The 17,222-nt window shown below is 43.5% G+C and overlaps 1 protein-coding gene across 1 annotated transcript in view; it reads right to left on the minus strand.

Moving 5' to 3' along the window:
• Positions 1-43: 43 nt before the first annotated feature.
• UBE2F (ubiquitin conjugating enzyme E2 F (putative)) overlaps positions 44-17,222 on the minus strand; it is a 66,068-nt gene continuing 48,889 nt past the window's right edge. The window contains exon 10 of the mRNA XM_027735660.2: positions 44-2,183. Coding sequence (XP_027591461.1) covers positions 2,133-2,183 — 51 coding nt within the window. The 3' untranslated portion in view covers positions 44-2,132. The remainder of the gene's footprint in view (positions 2,184-17,222) is intronic.

A 17,222-nucleotide genomic window follows, 5' to 3' on the forward strand; every position in this document is an offset into this window, starting at 1 on the left:
ACGACAGGCTAGAAGGCACAATGCACAAAACACCTTACTCTAATAGTATTTAACAGTATCCAAACTTTATTATTCTGCTCATCTCCTCCAGGCAAGCAAAAACACAGGGAAGGATTTTAACAGCAGGATTGTTCTGGAGGTGGGGATGGGCTTTGAGAGCTGCAGCTCTAGCTCTATTCTCTGATACCCCAAACCTGCTGCCCACCCTGACACAGCTTTCCTGGCTCCTGGAGCAGCACCCTGGAGTTGCTCTGCCCTGGTGCATCTGCAGCGGCTTCCCGGGACAAGTTGGGAGCTAGGCATGGATGACAGCCCAAGAAATGGGGAGTTTGACCCCTTTTCCTGAAAGATGGAAGGTGATAACACTGCCAGGGTGCCACTACAGCAAGGATTACTCATCTTCATTACAGAAAACTGGTTCAGAGTTTTCAGCTCAAAACCAAGAGAATTCTTCTGATGTATTTCTGGATGTATTTCCCAACCTTTCTATTTTTGTGAGTGTTTTACTTCTTACCTTCCCTGACATTTCTGTTTGGGCAGCAAAGATCTCACTGCAGTTGCCTGCTTAAAATAATAGGCTGATCCATGTTTCACTGTGAACAGACACGGTGGCACTATTATCCTCAGGCGAAGCTCTCCTCCTGCATCCCAATCCCTGCATTTCATCTCCCTGCTTTCCCAGACCTCCAGTAACAGCTACAGGAGCCTGTGAAGGTGTAAGGGAAAAGGCACAGGGAAAACTTAAAACATGACAAGTTGTACTGTGCTTACAGTTTGCACCCCAGCTCTGCCACCATCTCTCATGATGGAGATTATTTTGATTTCTTTCAGCATCTGCAGAGGAACAGCAGGAAAGAATGAAGGGGTAAAAACCCAACAGTCGATGCCCAAGTGTCACACACACACCTGCTCTGTAAAAAACCACACAAACATTTATTTCTATGGTTTATAAAAGCTCAAATCAGTTCCATCATCTCCCTCTGCGTGATCTCAATCCCGGACGATGCCCAGGGAGCTCTGGCACATGGACTGAAGTGATTCCTGAGGTACATGCTACTCTCTCCTGCAGGCTCCCTGCTCACACACACACTGTGTCTGCCACACAGCTCCTCACAGAAGAGGCAATTACAGCATCAACATCCTTTCCAGTCACTGAGAAAGCCAAGCATGCACGGATGGGGTGTGGTGTATTATGGGTCCCAGCTCCATCATTCCCTTCCAGTGCAGGAATCTGGAGAACACAATTAGGTGTTCTCCAGGTAATGGTGCGTGAATTTACTGTTGTCAGATCAAACAGCATCTCATGCTCCCTCACCACATCCAGATCAGAAAGCCAAAGGCAGATTTCTTAAAAAAAAAAATCTCCCTTCCATTAAATTTTTACAGAAATATATAATATATATGTAATTTTTACTAATACTAAACATTTACTTAAGTTACCCATTAGCCTGTATTTCTTTTAACTACTTCACACAATGAATAGAAACAAAAAAAAATACTGTAGCCCAAACAGGGGCTGAAATTAATAATGTAAAAATTCCAAACTGTGACAAAAACATACTTACATTAAATAGCATTGAGAATTTCAATACCAGAAGTAGAATCTCATTTTGCACTTGCATTCTGGCAAGCTCTAAGCCTCAGCTGAGTGACTCTTGGGAAAAGCTCATATTGTTTCTGCTCATCGAAGGCAACAGTTTTGTGATTTGGTTCACAGGAGACCATTTATTGCCAACTCCGAGTGTTCCAAAAACACGCCACCTTTTCTGTTTGGGTTTGTTTTCCTTCCCCCCTCCAGACTAGGCAAGAGTTAAAAAAAAAGTGTAGTTACAATTTCAATAGTGATTTCTTTAACTTCTCAAGCATATCTCATCAACAGGATATACAGTACAGTTCAGAAGAGTAAACATTTTTTAAAAGGAAGCAAACAACTTTTTCAACCAACAGACACAATTTCTTGCTGTATTTATGCTGAACTCTCCTTTGAACATGGACAGGTTATGAAGTTAGTTTTTCTTCTTCAGTACAACATGGACACAGGACTAGTACAATCCGGGCTGGTTTATTGTTGTTGTTGAAGTTAAGGACAACTCTAGTGTGGAAGCCATGGTCCTGCCATCCTTCTCCCTTCATCATCTGGCGTAGCGCTTAATGTAATCTTCAACTTTATTCCGAAAGTCCTCCTAGAGGGAAGCACAGGCACAGTTACCCCGAGCACAGCAGAGATGGATTCCTGTGGGACTGTGCACGGGTGCATTCCCACACTGGCACTGGTAGGGTGAAACTGCCACCAAGGGAAAGGCCCACTGCTCTCCCAGACACCCAGGTTCTGACGGTCCAGTCCTTGCTAACAGGTGTCCACGTTCTGACAGGGATCCTCTGGGGAATGCACTGGGCAAAGAGTTTCCCATGGAAACAGAGTCTGACTGTTCTATAACCTCTGTATCTAGGGGAAAACACAAAGTTCTGGTACTTCATAAAGCACAGAGATGCCAAGCATGAGAAATTCTGGCATGATGTGATCCCTGTCCAAACTGGGATGTCAGGCCGATGCCACATTCCTGGTATGTTATTCCGAGCCTGAACCTTGCCTTCTGTGCCTACAGCCTGGTATTGAGTATGTTCCACCCAAACACACTGAGGCACCCGTGCTCCAGAGTGAAGTGGGGCTTTCACAGCAAAGTGCATTTTGCTTGATTTTCAGCTCCCCATTTTGTGTGTTGCTAGAATATAAAGCAGGAAAACCTGGGAAATTTATGTACTCACATCTGTTTAAAAAAACCCTAAAAAACCAATGTATGCAATAGATTAAGAGGCTTTGAACACTGTCCTGGTGTGCTGGAGCTGCCTGGTGAGCAGAGCCAAGGCTCTGCTTTTACTAAAAAGGGCACAAAGTCCCATTGCCACAACCTGTGGAATCACAAGGCATGGTCCTGCTTCAGTGTCACTTCTCAGCTCCAGGTTTGCTGACATGTAAAACGACACTCTTTGAACACAAACTGTTCTGGTACAGATCACTCAGCAAAGAACTGCACATAACACCAGGACAAAGCAGTAATATGGCCTTTTTGCCTTAGTAAGCCTTGGAATGCATCTATACTTCCTTGGCTCCAACACCACGCTTCAAACACCTACACGTCAGCTCCCTTTATGGCAGTTTGGTTTTCTGCCACTGAGTTTTTCTACCAGTGAAAAGATAGTTTATCCTATGGTTAAAGTCCCAAATCACAGGATCAAAGAACTATGATCCACCAGAAAAGCTGTTCACAATTTCAATTGCCAGCTGATAAAGTGCATCGCAGAGATTCCCATGAACTATATGCAAAGTGCTCTGACTCTCAAAGAAGTTTAAAATGCAGTTTAAGGTCAAAAATATAAATGCACTTTAGGGGAAAAACACTCTCTGCTAAAGGTTCTTCTCAGGAGAGTTATGGATCTGAGCTTTGGCAGAAATAAATGCAGAGAGCAGAAGTGAGAAGAAATCACCTGGAGATGCCTGACACCTTGGCACTAAGAGCTCTAGGTGTGGTGAGCAGCCCTGCAAGCACTGACTGCTGACAGAAGCCAGGGCTGCAGAAATCCCTTTCCTCCTTAGGGACAGGCTGCCTGCTCTCCTTAGGAGAAAGGAGCACCTATTTTGGCACAATATGGCACCTACGAAAGGCAATATTCTGTGTAGTGACTTTTAAACTCTGCTGCAAGCACACATATTTCCACGCTTGCACAACTGTTAAGTGCGTTAAAAACCTAACACTACAGAGCTAATACCATCTTCATTTTAAATGAAATTTCTAATACCAGGCAATTTCAAGCTATAGATGAAAGTTATGATAGCTGAGTATCACATTAAAATGTCACAGATCTCTGGCTGCCCCAGGCAAGAACCACCTCTACGTACCTCGAGTCTGTTAAAATACCACCCAAACAAAAAGAAAATTGACCTTTTGAATTTGTTTTCAGCTCTGATACATTGTGGACTACCTAGATACAAACTAACTCATCATGGCAAACAATGCAGGAACACTCATTTACTGGTTATTTGTGCCTGCTGTCAGCCTGGTCTGGGGCACTCACAACATTGGAGCATGTTGGTCACAACACTGCACCTGACAGATGAAACTTTTTGGACTCCTCAATGGCTTACTGGCTTTAAGCTGGAAGAGGGTAGATTTAGGTTGGATATTAGGAATAAATTCTTTCCCTGGCACAGGTTGCCCAGAGAAGCTGTGCCTGTCCCATCCCTGGAAGTGTCCATGGTCAGGTTGGACGGGGCTTGGAGCAACCTGGGCTAGTGGAAGGTGTCCCTGCCCATGGCAGGGGGTGGGACTGGATGAGCTTTAAGGTCCTTTCCAATCCAAACCATTCTGTGAATCTATTCATTACTGGGGTACAGAGCTAAATATCAGAGTGCCAGCCATAAAGGCAGTAAGATCCACCTTGGGAATAACGTTGATTTTTTACAATAACCAAAACAGTGACACTTCCTAGTAGTTTTTTCCTCGTTTTACAACCATCCAGGGTCTCTAACACTTGCAGTTACAATTCCCAGTGTTGTGGAAACTTAATTAATTAACTGAGGGCTTACTGTATGTTATTTCCTACTCTTGTGTCTCTCCAAGAGATGGGTCACTAAAAGAAACTGGGAACAAGAATAAGAAATACCCCTGGACATGCAACAGGGCCAACTGCACCTTCCTCTGTGTGCAGTATCTGAGAGCAGTGCAGACAGCTCAGCACCCTCTGCTTTTTCATCTGTACCTTTATGAGGTTAGTAAACATGAAGAGGGGCTCTCAGCAGTGATTTAACAAACACAAGACCTCAGTGAAGTAGGAAGGCTCCAGAAATCCACACTGTCACTCAGGCAGCCCGGGATGAAGGATCTAGTGTTGGCAGGAATATATTAACACAGTAATCCCTGGATGTGAACCTGGCTGCTGAACAGAAGGTGCTCATCCCAGAGCTGACACTCCATCTTCACGTGCCATATGGCTCAGCAGCTCCTGATTAATAGGGAGCACTTCTCTCTGTGCACATCTGTTTATGTGCAGCACTGAATAATCAAATGCAAAAAAAATTAATCAAAGCAGCACATATCTTGCATTATAAAGAGGTGCATACAAAATCCTGCTAGGAATGCTCAGGGAAAGAAAAAGGACTCATCCCTTCAAGGGCAGATCCTAAGTGTAGGACTAGAAAGACAGGCTAGAAGGCAGGTTGCACAAAATATCTGCTCTTATTAAAAAAACAAAGCCTACCCCTTGAATGGAGCTTGTGTCCTGTGGGAGACTCTAAGGAACCGTACCCAAGCCCGGCTCTGCATTAGTGCCCTGGAGCCCAAGCATCCTTTGATGCCAAGACAGATGAGAAAAGCATAAAGTCCTGTGGTCTGATGCTGAGAGGGAGAAGAGTCAGGAGGTTTGCTGCTGGAACTCCCCCCCATCAAAGCAGCTCTTGTCAGTGGCCATTTCTGCTCCTGCCAGACCCTCAGCAGAAATGGTCACTGACATGACTCTTGACCCTCACTGACCACGGCTGAGGGGGTGGTTGTTGTGCCCAGTGGGGCTCCTGCCACATCCCTCTGGACCTGGATCACATCCCACTGCTAGCCTGGCTGGAGGCACAGCCGCCTGCCTCTACACCAAGTAGTTTCCCATGTCATCAGAGCCATCAGGCCAAATACTGATGAAGGGGAGAGGGTTGACTGTCCCTGTAGAACAGAAGCACTGATGGTGTAACACATGAAACTTCACCAGAAATGACTCAGCCAGTCATTAAACTCTGACACAGACCATCAGTGAGTCCTGGAAACACCACATGGAGGAGCTTTTCAAAGGGGAAATCTAATTTTAAACTACCAGCATTTGCCCTTCATCAATCTCACTGTACTGTAAGGGCAGATAAAGCTGCCCTTGGGTTCTCTGGAGATGTGCCAAGGAGGAATGAGGCTTGGGTTTCTGTCTGGGAGCAATACCTGCCACACTGCCTTAGGGGTGGAGAGATCTGTGCCTGAGCCAGACCTCCTCTGTGCAACACAGCCCTGGGATTTGGGGACAGAAATTAGACACTGGTCTTGTGGGCAGGATGGGAAACAAACCCCTCAGAATGATGGCCACCCCAGGACAGCACAGAAACAGAACAGGACCTGTTCCAAACAGGTCTGGTTTGGACCAGACCCAAAGCAGCTCTGCAGCACCCTGAGCTGTGAGAGGTGAGAGGGAGAACACAGCAGTACATCAATACTCTGTGGGAAGTATTTGCTACATGAGTAATGCTGGCCAAATCCTTGCTTCAGTTGATGAAAATCAGATGGGGACAATCAATCAAAGGGAAACTCAAAAATCATCAGTGGAGGAAGAATATGAAATATAAATCATGGCATATTTCTGAGCTGAGAACTGGCTACAGCAGAGACTGTAAAGCTAAAACATATCCCACAGAAATTGTCCTTTGTATTTCAACAAAGAGGTTTAGTAAATAACCTTTAAGCAAATACCAAATATATATAAACTTACAGAGAGCAGGGTTAGATGAGGTATTAGGAAGAAATTCTTGGCTGTGAGGGTGGGGAGGCCCTGGCACAGGCTGCCCAGAGCAGTTGTGGCTGCCCCATCTCTGGAAGTGTCCAAGGCCAGGTTGGATGGGGCTTGGAGCAACCTGGGCTAGTGGAAGGTGTCCCTGCCCATGGCAGGGGGTTGAAAGGAGATGAACTTTAAGGTCCATCCCAACCCAAATCATTCTGTGATTCTACCGAAGAGCACTTGGGAGAGGATCTGTAGAGCCCTAAATCCCAGAAGAGAATTACATCCTGCCATTTCTAAAAGCACATGGAAGCACACACTCAAGAATGAATTGCTGTTTCAAAAACTGGGGTTTGACCTGATTTGGCAGCTCTGAGAGAAAAGCCTTTATCTTTTCAACTGTTTATATTGCACTAAGTTATACTGACTAACTGCTAATGTTTTATTTAAGCTTTTATTTCTAATCCAAAGAAGATCTGCTCAGTAATCCAAAACAAACACAATACTTCTGTGACAGCTACCAGAGAAGTTTGGAAAAGTTGTAATGGAAACTTTCTCTTGGGAATCTTTTTTATTTATTTAAAACGAATGTATATGTAAGAATTACCCAAAAATAGTAGTAATAATAATAAAAATAAAACAAAATGAAAATGAAGAAAAATCCCACAAACAAACAAAATAAAAAAACTCTACACCAAACTAAAGCAGATTAAGCTCATTACTATCCTTAATATACCCACTACGGGCACTTCACACACTGCAGTATTTGGCAAAATTTTTCTTCTTCCTACTAACAGTATTGACCTCGGTTTATTAGAGAGCAGAGACTCTGCCCCTCTCTGTCTCTCTGAAGCCCACACTGGGCAGTCTCTCCATACCACATGTCCCTCAGCTGTGGCTACAACCACCCAGACACTGTGACAAACTCTCTGATCCACCTTCACATCCTTTAGATCTACAATCCTGTAAAATTCAAATGGAAACAGAAAAAGATCATAAAAATAATCAATTGCTGCTGCCCTTCCCTCTTTTGTGTTAAAGAAAACAATAATAATTAAAAAAGCACTACTTTAACAGAACACCATTGGAATCCAACATTTCTCACCAAGGTTAAATTCCAAACAACTTCAACCAGGACCTTGTAGTTTTCCTCAAAGTTTTTAGGAAAGAGGTCTTCTGAGCACCACTAAAACAACATTACTCAGTTCAGCCAAAGCTTAAGGAGGAAGATATAATAACCAGTTAGATTTACCAATTAACCCTATAAATTATATTTAAATCCACCTTTTCTTTCTTTTCCACTTTGCGGGAAATCAGTATTCACACCCATCAGCTCCCACACGTCCCCTCCCATTTAAAAAGGAGCTGAATAAAACTTTTGAGTAATACAAAAATCTCAAGTGTGAGGTGTTTTTTCAATTCATATTCCTGCCTTGCTCTCATTTCCCTGTCATTGTTTTATTTAGCTCAGTCTCTACAAGATCTGAAGACTTTTCCAAGCTCTGTAATTAAATTTTAGTTCTATGAAGAAAGAGAAGAGTGGGGGGTGAAAAACTTATACAGAGGTCTCTCCTACAAGCTCCTGTGCTTAGCAGGTGCAATCAAAGCTACATCAATTTTCATGGCCTGTGATCTCTACTTCAGATTTTATAATTGTTTCTAGACATCAAGCAATTATCGTTTTGCAAAATGGTGAGAAAATGCTTCAGTAGATTTCTTAGCAGCTAAGTTCTAAAAGGAAAAAATGGTGACTTTTTACTCCAAGGGGTAAAAAACCAACAAGCAAATACAAATCACACCACTGCAGCAATTTGGAAAAGAGCAGCATTGTGGGGAAGAAGAGAAACACTAAGTTTTGGACCTTTTTTCTGAAAAACACCTTTACGCAGAGGTAGGTTACAGAATTGATGTGGAGAGCAGTGACCTGCCTGCCAGGACACAGGGAAGCTGAAGATGTGCTGCAAGGACAGAGCAAAGCATTAACATGCTGAACATGGAGCAGCAGGGCTGTTTGAGATTTCACATCTCCTATAGGAACCACTTCCATCATGCCTCCACAAACTTCCAGTTGCCTCCCAGTGGAGCAAAGATAAAGGAAGAAAAGCACTCTCTGAAGTTACTGGAAGAGGAAAGGGAGGCACAGTGTGAATGCTGCTGTGGTAGCCAGGGATAACGACATCTAAATCCTGTTTGTGCAAAGGCGAGGGAATGGAGCCAGATGAGGAGGGCAATGCAGCTTCCCAAAGAAAAATTGTTCCCTGGATCAAATCTGACGTAGGTCCTGAGTCCTGCCAAATCCACCCTTTGGCTTTTGGAGCAGCTTGGCTATAGGCAGATGGTGGAGACTTTGTGAGTAGTCTGGTCCTACGGCCGCGGTGCCAAATGGCTCAGGATTTGCCAGGGCTGACTGACTCCTTGTTACCATTTCTGATTTTGCCCATGTTGCTGAAAACAAAGAAAACCTTCCCGGAGTTAAGCCAGGGGGCACAGAGACTGCTTGGTCACTCAGTGCCCGATGTCAGGAGCTGGTCTCCTCCAAGGCTCCCAAGGCTGGTGCCAGGCACACTGGCCCCTTTGTCAGTTGGAAAGAGTTACAGAAAAGCCCTTCAAGAAAATTACCTGAATTATCCCAATTACACTGACGTTAACCTTCTCTGAGCGGCAAATGCACTTCCACACAGGAGGATGCCACTCATTCCCAAGAGACGTTATGTCCTTGGGATCTGAGATCTTAATGGATAAATTACAAGCACAGAGGAAATAGGAGCTGCCTGGGTCTGGCCAGAGGGTTTTTGCAAGTCATACTCTACTCAAGGCAAATGATGTTCAAACAAACCTGACCAGGCAGGTGAGGCACAGGGGGAACTCAGCTCCAAGAGTTCAGACTCCTTGTTGGCATTCAGCAACTCTCCCATATGTTCCTGTTCAAGAGTCATGAATGTTTCTAAAGGATGCAAAGCAAAAGCTTTCCTTTTAAGCCACTTAGTTGCCTAAAGCACCTAAACCAAAAGCTTTAAAACATCTGCATTTCTCCCACATTTCTACCATTACCTCAGCAAATCAAACCATCTGCAAAAGCTTAATCAACTTTGCTGAACCTGAGAGAGGCTCCATCCACAATCAAAGTGTTATGGAAGATGGGTAATGGTTTCTATGAATACTTGTAGCATTAGAAAAATAATGTTTTTCGTATTTACATCTGTTAGCACAATTAGCAGCTGTGCTGTTGCTCATTTGCACACGCTGCTTAATGTACTTTTTGCTCACTGGGAAGAGGCCTCAAAGGCTGTAACAAGGACACGGAACATAAAATGAGGAGGCAATCCAAGCAAAACCCCAGTGCAGTTCTGTAAATGCAGGAATATTGCAGAAAAACAAATATGTATTCTACTGTGGCTGCCTCAGTTTCAGTGAGAACAACAAACACCAAACAGGGTGGTTGGGGGTGCAGAGGAAGTCAAGGATTTACTGCGATAAATACGGAGATAAATAAATGTAATGACTCACAGGGAGAATTGTTATGAAAAGATGTTTTTGGACTGGGATGGAACTGTTGTTCTTAATAAGACATTAAGCTGCAATCAGAGAGTAATAAAAACCCCACAACAAATATTAAATAGCTTCCAAAAAACCCACATCAAGCCTTCTGAAAGCCTTTTGGGGCTAAATTCTTTTCCAGTGCGGTAAAAGCTTGGAAAGCTGAGGTTTGCCTCTAAGGCAGCAGATCAAGTTCTTCCCTTGAGAAGCTCCTTCTGCTTGAAACCCTGTTGGTGTGTGGAGCAGCCGATGTCTGAGTGGCAGGAAAGCCAGGCTGCAAGTTCAGTTACCAGTACTTTGGGATTCATTACAAATGTGGGGGGGAAAAAAAGCTTCCTTACACCAGAGTTGCCAGGTTTGCCTGACCTAACATGAAGATATACTTCAGTTCCTCAGATATACCTTGTGGGTGCATTTAATTAGACCAATCCTTCAACATTTTGTAACCCCTATAAAATAAATCGGGAAATAGATATTTGATTCAGTAGCCAGGAATAAGTGTGAGTTATTTTACCTTAAGAAGGTTAAGAACACTTTCATCACATCACAGTTTTGTACCATTAGAAATAAAAAGCAGTGTTGTTGAAAATGTCTGGAAGCAGCTATTTCCTACTGGGAAGAGAGATTTCAAGATGCCAAGGCCTGGTGCAGGGCTATCAATTTAAACAAGGGGATGAGGTTAAGTGGAAAACCCCATATTAGACAATGGACAGAAATGGGTCCAAGTCCAAATGAAGCTCAAACAGGAGTAAGTAAACAGCACAGCAAGGATGAGACTATGCTAATTTAAGCAACACACGCATTTTTACAACGCACTGATTTTACAAAGATTCATGGGAAAGATGCACGGGAAAGCACTGTCTGGAGAGCTGTCCTGAAATCTCCTGACATACCTCAACTGCAGATGCAGCATCAGGAAACCCAGCAAAGACCAAGGGATTCCTAAAGTACTGTAGAAATCACCACATTTGGCAAAACATTTCTTACACTGTTTTAAAGATATTATCTTTTTACTGTTTCTAAGGGTATAGAAATAGCTATATCACCTCAAACTGTTCCTCTGACACAGCCCTGGATCCCACAGTAAACTCTTGGGAACTTTCTTTTTCACTGTAATTTCTTGCCAAGAAAGACTGCGACCTCACAAACTTCACATCAGAGTAATTCCAAGATCACGTGGAAGAGGCGAAAGTAGAGAAGGAGAAATCCACTTTACAGATGAAAACAACTAAAAATGGTAAGAGGTAATCCAGTGAGATGTTACAAAAAGGAGAGCAGAATGCACGCAAGCAGAGCAGCCAGCATGACACTGTATACAATTTTATAATGGGTTTTACAATGCCACTCTTTCTGTAAACCTTGAGAATTAATAATGCAAGACGATGACGAAGCAGTAGCTTCAAAGCCTTGACCTCAATTACTTCTTTAGCAATTTTAACAGCACTGTCGGGAGTAAGAGCCAGCAGCACTGAAAATGAAAAAATCAGAGTTGTACAAAATCCCCTAAAAATTCATGTATTCAGCAGTGTGCTCCCTAAGTACTTCCAATGTGGCTAAATATGGAAGAGGAAAAAAGACAACTGCAAGTAAAACTATGCAGATCTCATGATCAGCAGGAAGCAATGGAACTCCCTGTGGTGTTTGAGTGGCTTGTGGGTAGTTCTCTTTACCAGAATAAAGTTCTTAGTGTGCAAGAGTCTGTTTGCAAGTCCTCCTGCTTGGGAATGTCAAGCATAATCAGAAAGGCCTTTACAAGACACACATTTAGCAAGCAAAGACAGCAAAATCTGGCCACTTCCAGACTTGCAAATATCATTACTGCCTTCCTTGCCCCCTCCACCTTTTGATACCTTTCATCACCTCCTCCCTCCCAGCAAGAACTGTAGTTCCCTCAGCCTCCTCCAGCCCCCTTGGGTTTCACCCAGGTCTCCTTGGCACCAGCTGACGAAGGGCAAAGCTCAGGGTCTGCTCCAAGCTGGATATGCCTGCGGAGCCCACCCAGATCGGGGCCTGGCAGAGCTGGCATGGGAGGCTTTCCTGGAGGCTCACTCTCTTTGCTGCTGCTGCTGACAGTTTTTGTGACAGCTACAGCAACTGCATGTAAAGACTCTGCTGCTCTGTCAAGTCTGATGGAAATCGGTGTGTGTGTTTAAAAGCTACAGGGATTGAGGGGGAGGCTGGGATGAGGGGATAGATGGATGGTATCACTGCAGAAGCCTTATTCCTTTACCAAAGAAAGACTAAAAAGCAAAGCAATTGCTAAAGGTTCACTTGAGGGAAGCTCTAAGACAAGCTGATTCAGGACAGGTCAGATAAATGGGCAGCAGGGGGACTGAACCTGCTGAACTGCTCAGCAGCACAGAGTCCCAGCAGAGCACTCAAGGGGCCAGCACTGTTCAATATCTTCATTAACGACCTGGATGAAGGGACAGAGCTTGCTGATGATATAAAAGTGGGAGGTGTGGCTGATACACCATCCAGAAGGACCTCAACAGGCCAGAGAACCAGAGAGAGCAGAACTTCAGGAGGTTCAACAAAGGAAATGCGAAGTCTTGCCCACGAACAACGCCACCCACCAGCACACACTGGGGACTGGCAGGCAGCTCTGCAAAGAAGGACCTTGAGGTTCTGATGGTCACCAAGCTGACCATGAACCACCAAAGACAACCACTACCATCCTGGGCCACACTGAGCAGTGGCAGCAGGTCAAGGGAGGTGATCCTTGCACTCCACTCAGGTTGATGAGACACAAATGGAGTGTTACACTGAGCATAAGCAAGAAAGAACACAGAAATGTTTCCATCAAGACCTTTAACTTGCAGTTACTTAAAAACACAAGATTATTTTCATGCAGACTGAGAGTTGTCTTGCAAAATTTTCCAGAGTCTCTTTACTCAGTTTTATCATCATCCATCATTTTATATTTCTTCAAATTATTCTGCTGCTGTTATTAGAATATCAAACTGACAGACTCGAAAATGATATTCAACTTTTATCAGAGAAGTGAAAGGATAGAAAACAGAAATCCTTCAAAAACAAGAGTGGCACTGAGGTTGACACATCTATCCATACCACGGTGACACACCAAACATAGGAACATTTTGTTAAAAAGTATAATTTTTAATCTTGGGGAATGGAGGAGGAAACCTTCAGGCTTGTCAACTCAGTAATTCCTTTACACTCAGCTCCACAGAAACTCTTTTGTTCTACACCTAATTACTATTATCTCATATTCCAATATGTAAAACACCAGACTGTTCAGTTTAAAATATACGAATGGATTCCCCTCTTTCCTCTACCCAATTACAGTTTTACAATCTAGGAAACTTTAATCGAAAAATTACTTTAAACCCGACGCGCCTCGCAGTTCTGAATCTCTCCCCACTTACAGTAACTTACCTTGTTCACATTAAATTGATTGCTTTTAAGGATAAGGCAAAAGCTTCCTTTCCCTTTTCACCTATTTTAGTAGCTATCTGTAGTGTACTGCCTTGTTCAGGAAATTACCCTCCTGATGGCAATCTTTGTTTTTATTTTTAAAAAGATGGGCATTTAATCACACACAAGAAAAAAATTTCCTTTCAGCCAAGGAATTATAGCTGAGACTGCCTGCAGAATAGAGTCAATACATCATGGATGAGTGGCCACTCATCATAAGCCACTGCCAAGCCACTCAGAGCAACTCTCCCCTCAGCAGCACAGGGGAAATGGTTTCAAACACCCTGGCAGAGCCTCTTTTTGTCAGCGTGAGGCAGTGCCAGAGGCTCCTCCAGGGAGGGTATCTGACTCCTTCAGCCACAGGAATTACTGCCAGGGACTCAGACTTAAGTCTTGCACTGATTTCCTCGCCAAATGTTCTTCACTCTGTTTATCACAACCACGGGCTGCCTGCAGGGTTGGAGTTTGTAAGGCATAAGAGAGAAAAGAGCCAGGATAAGTCTCAGCTGTGACTGCAGTCAGTGCAGTCCAATGCTGATTTAAGCCACAGGCCAAGCTCAGTCCTGAAAATCAGAAAAAGAATTTATTTTGCAGGCAAATAAAAAAAGGCAGAATGTCAAACTTAAATTAAAAAATTGGCTGCTTCTTCCCTTGTGCATTTTAGCTTATCTGTGTAACGGGAACCTTTGGCACCTACAAGTACAAAGGGCAGCACAGCAGAGAAAAGCAGTCTGTCTTTACTCCTTCAAAATGAACTTGTCAGAGCAGAGATAAAACAGGTGAGAAAGGTTATCTGTGTAGGAACATTACAGAAAGACTGAGACATTCACGTCAAAATTAAGGAAAGGATAAGGAACAGAATGTTATTTAAATGTCAGGGTATTAATGCAGGACTAAGAGGATCCAAATGAATGCCCAGTCCCCCACTGCTCTATTGTCCTACCCAGAGAGAATCATTTTCTTCTCTAGATCACTGCAATTCTCAACAGCAGAGTACCAAAAACCACAATGAGCTCTCCATCAGCATGCTTGTTTCCACTGATGAAATGCCCTAAATAAGAGCTAGGCATTAGATTTCAAACTTAATTTACAGTTAATTGACTCAAATTGATTTAGAGTGAACTGAGAATACCCAAAAATCTCTGGCCCTTGCTACCTGAGCAGAGAGAGGTGATAATGTCCTCATCTGCTTCAAGGCTCCAGCAATTTGGATAACTAAGTCCCCTCCACAAGAAACTATGCTCAAAATTGCAATGTTGCCTGGCCAAACTAGATTTGTAGACACCAGACCCCATTCTATTCACACAAACATAAGTGTCAAACATATCTACAAATTCTATTGTAAACCAACATTAACCACTTAATGATACTGGATTAAAAAAAAAAGAACCTATTTTTCTTTAAACCCATTTTTCAGTTTAAAGATATCAAAATGAAACTATTTACAATGACTGAAATCATTATAAGGAAAATCAATACAAGGTGAAAAGCTTGGCTTGAGTGCAGCCAATGGAGAAAACCCCCAAATTTGCAGTGGTGAAATGTTCATTGTCATTCCTGATGAAGTAAATAAGAGCCTGAAACCAAAGGATCATCTTTGTTGTCACTTGTTACGTCTTTCAGGGTTATCTACCTATTTAAACTAACGTTTGACAAACATCTGTGAATTTTCAGCAATAAAGAGAATATCCAAAAACATGTCCAAACCTGGTTTACTCGTCCCCCTATGAAATGTAATCCCTATTTCTTTTTCTAGAGGGATTTCAGCTCAGGGGTTCATATGCTCAATGATACTGAAGAATCAAAAGCAGCTGTTGTTTTCTCCAACAAGCACTGTAAGTGCTGTGGAAGTTATAAAGGACTTATTTTGACTTGAGGGATATGGCAATACCTCAAGCAGTGTCAGATGGGTGCAGTAATGCAAGAAACCCAGCTCCCTCCAGCTCACATTTCACTGCTGGGGAGTACAGCCCCCAACAGGCTCTTCTGGCCAGCAGAACCATTAAAAGTTGCTTCTGTTGATGCAGCCAAATAAAACACAGTAAAAACAATTGTCCAATGCTCCAGGACAAGTGTCTGTAATCCAAGTACCACTTAGAGTGCCTGACATTGTGGAGAGCACCATCTAATCAGAGAAGTAGTCATGTAATAACCAGCATCCTTACGATATCCCCACATGAGGAAATCCAGTGGGATGCTTGAATAGGGGGCTCTGAATAGACATGGCTGTTGAATTGTTCCTAGAGAACTCACAGAAAGCCTGATTTTCTTCCAGTGCTAAAACAGTGCTAAAATTAACATGGCTGCCCCATCCCTGGAAGTGTTCAAGGCCAGGCTGGACAGGGCTCAGAGCAACCTGGTCTAGTGGAAGGTCTCCCTGCCTGTGGCAGGGGGGTGAAAGAAGATGGTCTTGAAGGTCCTCTTCCAGCCCAAACCATTCTGAGGTATTACATGGAAAGTAATTTGGAAGTTACATGGTAAATATTTTACTACAGAAATAAAGATCTTTCAAGACAGCAGGAAAAAATATTCTGGCTTTGTAGATTTTGTTACTGAATTATTCACACTACTGACAAGGCAGGCAGTCCAAGATTTTTCAAGTCTTTCAAGTTGAAGTTTCCTCTAAAGTCTGCCAACACAGGGCTAGAATCCATAGAAAAGACCCACTCCCTGACAACACTTCATTTGGCAGCTGTAACTAATCCCCTTTTCTCCATTTACTTTGCCAAAATGAATGCAGGGCTAACCAAGGTAATATTTGAAGTCAAGCACCAGCATGGTGCTGGAAAGAAATTCCAGAAAATTCTGTATATTGCTGATCTGCCACTCCCTTACGCCAGATTCAAGAGATCATCAAATGAAACTCCACTCTTTTGACACAAGTTCAGTGTGCTTGACTGATATGTGTGCAAACTGGCTTTTGTGGCTAAGAACACAAACAAGCAGGATGCTGTCAGACTTCACATTGTGCTAAGAGAGCCAGCAGACCCAAAAACACTAGCAGGGGCTTTTGCTCTGGCTGCAGAATAGTGTGACCAAGTGCCACAAAATCCCTGCCTTTAATCAAGGAACAGCCAGCACCACCAGGTACTCCACACAAGGTGGAAGATGTTTCTTGACTCCAGTTTTTGATGTGTTCATACCAAAATTCTAGTGTGCAGCTTTTGCGTGACAGGTGTGCCCGCATGCGTCCCTCTGAGCTGTTCTAGAGCAGGAAGCTACTCTGTCTCAATAAATTACAAAACAAATCAGATGAAAGCAGAGATTCAAGCAAGCAGCACAGAGCTGTCAGTCATGGATTGGAGGTTACTGACGATCACGCAGCAGCCACCAGGCCGGCAACGTGACACACCAGATCCCAGAACTCTGCACAATTAGCAAAATACCAGGCTCACATTGGAGCTCGATATTATATTACATCCCTCCAGTAGCAGCAAGGTCCAGTTTGTTTTATCTCCACTCATTTATGCAGGATTACATTAGGGTGCAGTTAACCCAGCAGTCTCGAACAGCTGCCATCCCTCTGCAACCCTCGGTCAGCCTTTGTTCCTGTGAGCAGCAGACAATCTGTATTCGCACCTCATTACACCCCGGGGGCCTGCAGGAACAGTAAATACATTTCCATGTGCCACGATGACAGGGAGGAAGGGCAATAGCTAATGCTGTTTTCTGGAACAGCTGCTGAAAGATCAGTGCAAAACTAAAGATCCATCCTGAGAAACTCTGAG

The sequence above is a fragment of the Pipra filicauda genome, unplaced genomic scaffold (assembly GCF_003945595.2).
Source record: "Pipra filicauda isolate LSUMZ 115617 unplaced genomic scaffold, ASM394559v2 scaffold21_size4447388_pilon, whole genome shotgun sequence".
Taxonomy (NCBI): Eukaryota; Metazoa; Chordata; class Aves; order Passeriformes; family Pipridae; genus Pipra; species Pipra filicauda.